Source organism: Schistosoma mansoni, assembly GCF_000237925.1.
Source record: "Schistosoma mansoni, WGS project CABG00000000 data, supercontig 0290, strain Puerto Rico, whole genome shotgun sequence".
Taxonomy (NCBI): domain Eukaryota; kingdom Metazoa; phylum Platyhelminthes; class Trematoda; order Strigeidida; family Schistosomatidae; genus Schistosoma; species Schistosoma mansoni.
This window is the reverse complement of record NW_017386148.1, coordinates 39939-52082: the sequence shown is the minus strand read 5'-3', so window position 1 is coordinate 52082 and position 12144 is coordinate 39939. Positions and strand designations below refer to the sequence as shown.

At 39.1% G+C, this 12144-nt stretch overlaps 1 protein-coding gene across 1 annotated transcript; it reads left to right on the top strand.

Annotated features, from left to right (window-relative positions):
• Positions 1-4668: 4668 nt before the first annotated feature.
• Smp_031940 (protein kinase) lies at positions 4669-10447 on the top strand (the record flags this gene model as incomplete). The annotated part of the gene is made up of 8 exons (XM_018792434.1): positions 4669-4810; positions 4849-4942; positions 4978-5044; positions 5076-5315; positions 5348-5455; positions 5492-5543; positions 5572-5908; positions 8035-10447. The coding sequence occupies 8 exons, from the start codon at positions 4669-4671 to the stop codon at positions 10013-10015; spliced, it is 3021 nt and encodes a 1006-aa protein (XP_018644217.1). The 3' UTR covers positions 10016-10447.
• Between the last annotated feature and the right edge of the window lie 1697 nt (positions 10448-12144).

Genomic DNA, 12144 nt, shown 5'->3' with positions numbered 1-12144 from the left:
ACTGAGCTATTCGGGCCGCGACCGACCTCATGTAGGACTGAGATGTAATCACAATTGATTGATCACTGGGTGGTGATCAATGTCATGCGAGAAAAGTCCTTCTTAGTGCTTATCAAATGCTATCGATCCGCCAGGGAGCATCAGTTCCCTCAAGATTACAGGTACACCTTGCTGACGAGTGCCAAGTATCACGAAACCCGGGTCCAGGGTTTCCTGTTGACCATCTCCAACCACCATCTTACCTCAATATATATAGCGCATGCAGTGTCGAGTCACCTAGACTGGTGGCCACATTGCAACTTGATCGATAGCATTCGATCAGAACTAAGAAGGACTTGACACGCACGACATTGGTCACCACCCAGTGATCAATCAATTGTGATCACCAGAACTTCTAACTCTGAGGTCTACTCAGCCAAAGAAAATCTTCGACTGACAAGAAAATAACGTTACAGAACTACGACATACTCTGACACGCTAACTTGATTTTCGTCATTATCGTAGATGCTCGCAAACTCCTCGAAGGAGTCCTTCACGAAAACGATTTGTCTCTAGATCACAAGAGACAGATGATCCTGACTGGTGCTGGTATCATAATCAGTACGGAAAATTTTGAAATTGCAGAATGCCCTCCAAATTTCCGAGCTCCAAACCAACCGACAAGAAAAACGTTTCAGGAAACTTCTCAGCCGGCACGCGTTTAAGGCTACCATAGCCGTCTGTAATACGTCACTGATGTGGTTACGAAATTTATCTACCTAGTCGAAACGGGAGCAGAAGTTAACGTTCTTCCTGAGAATCATAACAAACAAGTGCTCGAAGCAGTTTTCAACTTACAGGCGATAAAATGGGAAACGGATAGGCACATACGGTCAGCGATTTGTGCACCTTAACATGGATTTGAGAAAATCTTCTTTGTTGCAGATTTTTCCATCTCAGTCATTGGTATAGACTTGCTAGAACATCATAATCTACTCGTCGACACGTGCGAAACGGAGGACAGTATATCTAAGTACAAATTTTACTGTTTGTGTAACTTATTTTCTCGGTTTTAGATTACCTGCAGTCACAGTAAAACACAAAATCGGTCCATACTACCAACAAATATTTGATAAGTGCTCCGAGATATACAAGACACAACCGAGATTGTCATGCGTAACCATCAATGTTACAAGTCACATCACGACTACAGGACCACCTGTACTCTCGGAAGCGCACCGACTAGCTCCCGAATAGTCGGGGTTGGCTAAAAACGAATTCGATTATATGATAGACTCAGTAATCATTTGGCCATCAAACAACCATAGGCATCTCCCTTGTGCACGTCCCTCGAAAAGGACAGTAATGATTGGCGTCCAACTGGTGACTATCAGTGGTTGAATGTGAAAACCATTCCTAATAGTTACCCGTCGTCTCACATTCACGATTTGACAGCTACATTGAAAGGTACAACTGTCTTTTGGAAAATCGACTTGGTTAATGCCTATAACCAAATCCTATGGCTACTGCCAACATTCCCAAAACCGCTATCATCACACCTTTTGGCCTCTAAAAACGTTTACACATGCCTTTCGGCTTAAGCAATGCTGAATAAACTCTTCAGAGATTTGTTAGTGATGTTTTTCGAGGTCTTGACTTCGTACATGGGTATGTTGATGACTGCTTGATTACAAGTTCGGACAGAGAATCTCATCTCCAGCATCTGAACATTGTTTTGAACGACTGCGAAAATGGCATTAATGTAAACATTCAGAAATGTCATATTGGCACTGACTCTAGATTTTCTCGGATATACAAATAATGCCCAAGGCATCCGACCTCTGAAAAGAAAAGTGGAGGTCATTTTGGATAACCCAGATCCGACCACAATCAAACAACCACTCATATTTAATAGCTTAGTATTTTTGGATAGACAGTTCATACCGAATCGCGCGTCTCTTATTAGACCCTTAATCTACTAACTTTGTGGAAATGGGGCAATCAACAAATTGGACATCGTGAAAAGAAACAATGAAGAAACTGATAGCCAAAGCAGCATAGCTCGTACACCAGGACACCGAAATACTCATTGGCATCGCAGTAGACGCATCCAATTTGGCAGTCGGAGGAGTCTTGCAACAATTGGTTAACCACACCTAGGAACCTTTAGCGTTCTTCTTAAGACGGTTGCTAGACACTGAATCGAGGTACAGCACTTCGGTCATGGAACTCCAGGCCAAACATTGTGATGTATGGCACTTCGGACACTCTACTGAAGACTGAGAGTTCACTCTTTTCACTGAGGACAAACCTCTTACTTTCTCTTTAGGTTAATCTACAGACAAGCACTCCCCTAGACAGTCTCATCAACTGGATTACATTTTGCGATTTACTCCAGATATACAACACATTTCCGGGGCAAACAATGTAGTTGAGGATGCCTTGTCTCATGTAGCTTCCTTGAACAGTTTCAAAAGAATCGACCTTCTTAAACTTACTCAGCTTCAAAAGGAAGACACTGATCTTCAGCACGAGTTAGCCTCAACAACCGTGAAACTGTACATTAAACTGATGTGAACAGGTAAGGAAACCTTACTATGTGGCACATCTACGGATATAGATCTCCCAATTGTGCAGAACCATTATCGGCGCAACCTCTTCAATACGTTGCACAACGATTTTGTTGGCCTGGTATGAATAAAGATATAAGGATGTGGGCATGCTCCTGTGTGAGCTACCAGAAATCTAAAATGATCAGACACAACGAATGTCCCTTCGTCTCGTTCAAAACTCCTGATGCTCGTTTCGACCATGTTCATCTGAATTTGGTAGGACCTTTACCAGATTCAAATGGATACTCTTACCTTTTAACCTGCGTAGACTGTTTCACTCGATGGTCAGAAGTAGTACCTATTAAGGACATTACTACTGAAACAGTGGCCAGCGCCTTCGTCGAACGATGGGTAGCCATTCAACTATCACTACATACCGTGGAAGCCAGTTTGAATCTGGACTTTTCCGTTATCTGAATACACTATTAGGAATAACGCTATACCATACGACCGTCTACTACTGACAAGCAAATAGGTTGGTGGAACGCTTTCACGGACAGATTAATGATTCACTATCAGCTGCAAAAATTATACATTGGACTGACGCTCTTTCACTCGTTTTATTTGGTATTCTCAACACAATGTAAGCTGACATTGGATACACTGCAGCTCAACCCGTCTATCGAACGACACCCCGACTTCCTAGAGAATTCGTGGATCCTTCATCTTCTCCAAAGAATATGGATCCGAATTCTTACACGAATAGATTTACATACACAGTGTGTTCAGTTAAACCTGTTTCCACTTGATCGCAGTCAACGGATATATTCATTCATCCTGTCATATGATATAGTACACATATTTTGTACTTCGCAACTCACTTCGACGACAACTCCGAAAAGCATACGAAGGATCCTTCAGAGTGAAACAATTTTGGCATATCTCGGTTTTTCTTTGCGTTGTGTCAAAAAACGAAAGCAACAAATTTTTTAATATGCTCACACTCAAATATTTTTCATCCAAAACAGCGAAAAATCATTTCGTTGCTAATATGCTTGTTTATATGTGTATACGTTTATTTGTTTTTTTCAAAATATAAGCAAAAACCCATTCTGCAGAGATCGTTTTCACGCTATTGCATGTTTGCGAAACGTATGCGTATGAGTTTATTTTCTTCTTTAGCCTATCTTGTGTCATTACGCATGTACGGATGTAATTCGACATGCATTAACGTAGCCTTTTTTTCGTATTCAATACGTCTGGAAAAGTTAGAAAACAGACGAAGTTTACGATAAGTTGAAAGTTTCATTCTACCTGTTTTTCCTTATCATATTGTACTAGATGACTCCTTAAAGTTATGAAAGAGGACCAGACGGTGCATAACATATCAAGCTATCAGAAGAGTGCTTATCCACTCGTCGGGTTCAAACTTGTGGCTGGCCACATCTTAGGGTCATCACTACCCCGCCATGAGGGGGTGAGCTGTAACAGTGAATAAATCCCAAAATCAATAGCTCTTTAGGTTTTTGACGTTGATAATAACCCCATTAATTTCACTGAAAAAGCCCTTAGTTGGATCCTCTCGACCCGGCACCCTCATCGGGTCAAGATTGGGTGCTCAGGACTACACATTCCTCACAACAACAAGCTTCACACATAGACCATCTTCATCGAAACTCTCCATTTCTGACTTCTTACTTGACTGTGTTGGTGTCTTTGATTACGAGCAAAAGAGTTGTTAAGACCTGAACATCTGTGACATTTTAATCGTTTTTTGATAATCCCCATGGCTGTGGTATGCCAGATGAAAACTGAAATGAGAGATGCGCACAGCGTTCGACCTTCTAGGTACGAAGATTGTAGAATTCAATTTTTATCAGTAAAATGACCTTATTTATATTGCTTAATGACCATTGATCTTAAACCATTCAATTTATATGTGATGGTGATTACCTGCATAACTTACGTGTTATTGTTTGGCACCACTTGAATTCGCTGATGCAGTAACTCACAGATAGACATATTATTCGTCCTATGGGCATGATCTCTGTCGCTTCCTTTACAAAATACTTTTGATATGATCAATGTTGTTTAAGCCCATCAGCAGCTAATATTTTTATGGCGCAGTAGTCTACCTATGTCAAATGAACTCTCGGTTGGTTGTTCAGCCCGACAGTTTCTGGTGACTTCTGAAAATGGGTCGGGATATGATGTTTGCAATTCAACATCGGTCGGTTCCCCGCGCAGAAATGTCACCCGTTTCCAGCGCCCTACAGCCTGTAATTCTCATGCTTCAATAATAATGCGTTTTGTGTAGTGCTATGTGAAAGACAACGTTCTGAATCCCCTGCAATACATTCAAAGAGTCGACAGCGAGATGTTTCCGTTAATACTAATCAACAAAACGATAGGTTTGTATCATCGTTAAATCACTCACCCAGCACAGATATGATTTTGAATCTTTGCAAAAAGAAATTACCAAAAGAAGTGGCGTCCTATTGTTTGGAAACAAGGTAATGGTTGTTTTTATTATACTTGGCTTAGGTTTTGCTCGCTAAAACAGATGATTTTGCAAACGAAGGTTGTCTAGGTTCCGGTACGTGTAGCTCTGTGTACAAAATGCGACATCGTACCAAGTCCAACATAGTAATGGCAGTTAAGCAAATGCGTGTGTCATCTACATATGAAGAGGAAAATAAGCGTATCATGATGGATCTAAATATTGTTACGAAATGTTTCGATTGCTCTTATATCGTCGAGTGCTACGGGATATTCTTCTCCGGAGTGAGTTTATCTTACCATTTTTTAATGCCCAGGGTGATGTTTGGATATGCATGGAAGTCATGTCAACCTGCTTAGATAAGCTGTATCATGATCTTCATCGTCCATTTCCTGAAAAGGTTTTGGGGAAAGTGACAGTTGCTGTAAGTTTATTTCAGTCTACTTGATCTTTTCCAAAGATTACCACTGCTTTGGACTATTTAAAACGAAAACATAACGTTATGCATAGAGGTAATGTTCTTATTTTACTAAGTTTCAGACGTTAAACCGTCTAATATGCTCTTAAGTTACCAAGGTGTAATTAAGTTATGTGACTTCGGGATAAGTGGGATTCTTAAGGATTCTATTGCCCGTTCGCGGCAGCCGGGATGCACTGGCTATATGGCTCCAGAACGTCTAAACAACTCAACATATGATGTTCGTGCAGACATTTGGTCACTTGGAATATCATTATTGGAATTGGCAACCGGATCTTTCCCATATACTGGGACCCATATTGAATTTGCTATTATGACTAAAATAATATCAGACCCACCTCCATCGTTACCTCACCATATACCTTTTACCCCTGCGTTCCGTCAATTCGTCGAGCTATGGTAAGTCTGTTGGTTTTCTTCTATTTCTGTAAAGTTTCGGTTATCTCTTATCTCTGCATATTTTGCTAAGCACCTTGTCTTTTTATCCTCTGTCATCTTGTCTGTATCATTTTAAAAAGGTGGATCGTGTTAGTTATGGTACAGCAAGTCAGTTGGTTTATTTATTTAAACGTAAACATTGGTACAAGAAGGCACCAAATAGATATGCGTCACATGGTTCCTTCGATTTGTGTGAGGGCTGGGATACTGCCCATGTGCCCAAACCGAAGCCGGTGATTGTACTAGGGTGCAACACCCCGAGCCTTTGACGTAGAGGTCTTATCCACAAGGCAGTGGAGCAACTTTAGGAGATACAGTTGTATAGTAGCCGGTGACTAACAATAGGTTCGTACACCATTTGTGTCCTTGGATCCTGGAGCCCATGTGCACCATTGGTTTGGAATCGGGGTTTTCCAACCCCCTTAGACGGATCCTCCGTATCCACCAACCCGGTTAAAGCGCCGGACATTTGCTTTTCGTCCTCTCAATTTCGTAAACAACACCGCCTCGAGAAGGCAGTGAGTAGGATTTCCCTTGCAGTGGTTATGTGCACGTGGCCATGTGAGAGCATTTCGAGAGGGAGAGTGGACTCTCCCCACTCTCGGCCGTACCAGAGCATTTGGGACACCAATCCTCGAGGTAATGCAACACGAGGCCGACCCGTGGACAGGGGTTGAAGAAGCTCACAGCACTCGTTTGGAGATGAAAAATACAGGTAGTTTCATTGGTCTCATTTTGTAGACCGTTGGAGAAATTACACTACAAAGAACAAATACTGCCCACAATCGTAGCTCAGGGAGCCGAGAAGCGATCTAGTATTTTTTGTCTACTGAAAGGCATTTTCGAATTCATTAACAATAGATGCAAGTCTCAAAAGATTTTGTATTCAAAATAATTCTGTTTCGAGTTAGACATTCATCTAATGTTATCACCTTCATACACTCACTTCAATTCTAGACCACTTTTACATGAAAAGTACTCATGATTCTTCGTTTATCTCCGTCTACATTTCCAGTTTTTTATTTGGATACAGTATATGTCAATAAATCTGTTTTGATAGTTAATTGTAACTTTTGTCTTCAAAAATTTCAATGCAAGTTTGGATGTAAGAAAGTAAATTATAATTATTTTCGCACCATTATTAGACACAGAAACTTGGGAATTTAGTAGCTGCGTTAGCTAGCTATGTAAGTGGTTTTGTTGGAATCATTATTATTTCGACTTGTGAAAGTTTATAAGTGCTGATTATTAAATTCAAATAATTGTTTTGTTTCTTACTACTTGATGTATGGTCGGGTACTTTGTGTAGCGCATACATATCTGGTGCCCACCTGTACCAATGTTTGTGTGTTAAAGTAGATAAACTAAATAATGGCCGGGTAGAGTGAACGCACACGAAAAGGGTGGGATGCGCACAACAGTCAAAATCAGTGGTTTGAGATGGGTAGTATCACTGAATCAGTCACATTTGTGGGGATACGTTCACCCCTAATTTTTGAGCGCCAATATTATTTCTTACTTTTTATTCCCCTGATTCATCCTATCTTTGACCTACATTCCAAAATGTTCAGTCTCTATGATTGATGCTTTCATTCATCTTGTTAATTTCATCTCGCTTTGCTCATGTGGTGCAAGAAGTGGGTTTGGTTCACATTTGTGCCAGGCTTTGTTGATTGTGACTTTATTTCTATTTAGTGTGCTAGTTATTATTCACTGCATCACTTGATTAAAGCAAACATACATAAACAGAGTGTGTATGCTCGCTCTTATGCTTTAGACGGCGAGTTTTATTTCTGCTCTAAAAGTAAGACGGTGAAAAAACAATTGCCGGCTATGATGTATAGGTTTGTCGAATAAACTCACTTGGTATATTATTCTCCTTTTTTTTGCTTGATATATTTCACGTCAAAAATATAGTCGGTCCTAGCAGAACAAATTAGAGGTAAGTAGGTCCCTTCTTGCTCAAATTTTTGACTGGCTCAATAGAATCTCCATATTCCCAGCCTTGTAAGAACGGAAAAGTAAGCAGTTGGTTTCCTCTTTGATTTGTTTAAAATTTACGATATTATCCTCCTTTTCATTTTTAGCTTAACAAAGGACCACACTCAGCGCCCAAAATATCGCTCATTAATGAGTACTGGATTTTTTGTTCGGCACAACAAGGAGCCTCATGATGTACTAGAGTGGCTTAAGGGATTACCATTACCACACTTACAGTGTTTAGATGAAAGGACGACCAATAATTTGGATTGCGAAACTCCTACAAGTATCACATCCTCTATGAATTTTCTGACTAACATGGTTGAATCTCCCGAATCAGTGACCACTCATAGTCCAGATATTTCCAGGGGTGTGAGTAATATCTCTCTTGATGACTCTTCTGATTCGAAGAAGGCATCATGGGAAAATATAAATAATCAAGCTGAGATAGACGTTACATTAGTTGCAGCACCTAAGGTAAATTCTGATTCTAACGAGCAAGCACAGTTCACTATTCACAAATCTTCAGTAACTTCTGACCATTTTGTTAACGAAAATATTTCCCCTCAACTTTCGTCATTTACAATTAGTGAACAGTTTTCTGCCGGTCAAAATCCTCATTTTTTTAAGACCCAAAATACAATAGTTGATCAGAGTTCAGAAAATTTTATTCACCTGCTAGAGGGAAAGTCCACTAAGTTTCTCTCCCAGGGTTCTTCAGGCTACGGATCTGCAGGTTCTGATAGTTCTCCTGGATCTCTTGGAAGTGATAGTCGCCCACCAAGTTCCTCCCAAGTTCTTGATATGGTATTATCTAGCAGAAGCGTTAATGGGATCCCTCCTTTACCAGCAGTTCAGCGTTCCAAACCATCGTACACTCTCAGAGTCAATAAACCCAATAAATATTTGAACAATATTTTGGAAAACAATGTTAGTCGATCTGATTCGTCGATCCGTCCCACTGTGTCAGATTCGTTTTCTAATCATCCTAGTTGTCAAGTCTCCTCTGTGCATTCAATAAGTGGTTACGATCAGTGGAGTACGTTATCCCTATCATCTAGAACAACTCATATACCTACATCTCAACCTGTTACGGAAAATTCTGTTCATAATCAACTAACATCACTCATTGAAAAATTTGAACCCAGTTCGAATAAAGGAGTTGGTTTATGTGCTAGCGCGAAACATGAAAAGCGTACCCCTTTAGATAATGATTCCGAAGAAAAAGGTAAAAGTTCTGGTTCTTCAAGGACGGAATGGATTTGTGGTCGTCCCCATATAAACAAACGGAAAGTAGTTGGCCAATCGCGTTCCTCTTCTGTTGGTGCTCAGTTACAACGCTCTCCCGCCCAAAGATGGTTAGTCAAACCACCACAAATTAGAAGAAATCTTCAAGTCGACCAAAATTCTTCAATATGTGTACACAATGATACCACTCGTATACGCTCGCCAGTAATTCCAAATGCTACCTCATCCATATTAAACCCGAACTATGGGGCCATTTTAGGAAAAAATACGTCTCCACAACAATACCATCATCATTATTTCTATTATTATTATTATGACAACCAACTCGATAAAAATAATCTAAATAAACCATCTAGTACATCCTGGGTGGCCAGAGAGAATATAAGTACGCTTGGTAGAAATTCACCATCTTATTTTACTGGTTCAAATTCCAACTCACTGGTTAATAACTCTCTGCCCACAAGCAACATATCACCTATTCTTTCAGGAAGAATGTGTCAACGGTTAAATACTCATCCAATCCCAAGACAAAGCAGTTTACAGTTCCCATCTAACGATTTAAAATCTTCCAAGGCGCAGTCAGACTCACTTTTTTTCTCTGGAATGTTAGGATCACATCTACCTATGACTTCACAATCCACTTATCAGATTATATCCAGCGAGTCCCACGGGCGACACCTTAACCGAAATAGTTTTCAACATCCACTTGTATTCAGTAATTCAACGTTAAGAGACTCTGGTACATTAACAAAAAGAGGCGAACATCCTAAACATACACACAGATCAATGTCACAACCTCCTAAATTACGAGATTGGCTATCTTTTGAAACAGAATTGTGAAGATACACCTCATGACACTAATGCATATCAACAGGAATATCGAAATCCATTTGTGTTCCTAAACTTAGTTCCAGCTCACCTTTGTCTTTCGATGCTTGCATCAGCATTTTGTTGTTAAGGCGGTTTTATTGATCATCTTCAAATGCTCACATTCATTTTTCGTCTTTCCATTCTCCATACAAAATGCATAACCTACAAAAGCTTTCAGTAACTTCTCTTAAATATGTTTATTGGTAATCGATTGGGTTACTTCTGTACATACTAGTGTAAATTATGGTCTTCATTGTAATTTATTTCCTGACAGTTTTATTTGAAGTCAGTTACCTAGTTGTATTATTGTTTTGTTAGTCAAGTCTTGAATTTTTGGATGATTTTTAAAAACAATCTTTCAACGAATTCATGGTAGGTTCCAGAATATAAAATATTTTTAAGAATCCGTCTTTTGTGACTGCACATTACTGAATTTCACATCTTGGGAAAGTGTTTCATCATTTCAGTTATAGTTTTAATATGATGGGGAAGAACTGTACTCTAGTTATACCCAAAGATGAGTGTAAATCTTCGAGATGTTATAGGACTGTATCTTCAGACAAAGTATTCAACATTTCGGTGAATTTTGATTCCTCACCGATGACTGTACCGAATAAGAAGACCATATTGAAAGGTTGAAACTAAGTAAATTCCAATGAACTAAAACAGTATTGTCAAAACCTTAACTTACCCAGTGAATTTTTCCTCTTGAACATTGACTTCTGATTAATACGGAAGCAGTAACAATGCGGATCATCTAAATTTCACATTATATTACTTGTTTAGATTTGCTGCTGCATCATATGCAAAGTTTTTTATTGACATTGTCTTACCTAATTGATTTCTACTTCAACTGCATACATTACTTGGATTTCATTTGTTTATTGAATCTTCTTACCTTAGGTATTTTTGGTATTGGAACGATTCCTAAGACTGTTTCGGCTCCTTCATACTTTCGCTTTCCGAAATGTAGTTTATGGTGCGTCAAGACGGGTGTATGAGAAGAGTAATACTTTACTAGTAAAGTATGCAGTCGATGATGGTTTTTCGTGCATTAAAAGGATTTGTTTTTATTCCAACAGTAAATTACTTTCTCTACATCCCATATTTTGCGAACGTATGGTCTCTACCGTTTAGGAAATAACAAGTGTTATGCGATTCAAATTCGCGTGGTACATTTACTAGTTCAGTTGGGTCTGATCATTAGCAATATTTTCCAGTTGTTAGTTAGACGGGACTGAATAAAAGGATTATAAGTGAAGCTGTGTTTAGCTACTGCAGTTTATTGCGATTCATGTATTGGGTTAGTAAAGTCACTGCATACCACAAGATCCTGAGATAGGTGCATAACTAAGCTCTGAAAAATCGGAAGTGTAAAGTTTCTAGGTGTCCCTACATGTAATCTGTATGGGTAAATACATATAGTAGCAGCTGTTAAATAATAACTATCTGCTATCTTGCCAAAAATCGCCTTGCTATACTATTCAGAAGTTGGTTAGAATTTTCTCTTATTGTGCATAGTGTAGCTTTTGTCTTCATTTGTTTGATTTCTAATAAAGTAAAGAATAGATATCCAGTGGATGACCGCATCATTAGACCAAAATTATTTATAAGCACCGACTTGTAATCTGATGTAGGCAGAAGTTGGCATATGACGTGCATTTGTTACTAGCCATTGTGTTAATACAGCTCCTGTTACCTCTATATTAAAGATCCCATTCCTACCAGAGGCTATATATTAACTTCACAGTTATCGCCTACCTTGATTTAAAAGTAGGGAAGTCCCTTATAATTTAAGATATGAATAAACTAAACTCAGTTGACACCGATCAGATGGTTTTAACAGATGAAAAGAAAAATGACAAGTACGAGTCTTTAAGTTTTATACATGGGATTGTAGTGTTTATTATGAAGTAAATAATAATACCGTATTTGAAGCTATACGATCATATCTATGACGAAAAGTAGTTAGAATCAGTCGAGTTAGGGTTATGAGTGACAGAAAATCCAGGTGAATAGAAAACATAAGTTCTGGAAACTAGGTGGATCATTTTGCTCGAAGTACTATTATTTCAATCGGATTCGTCCTAAGACATTGT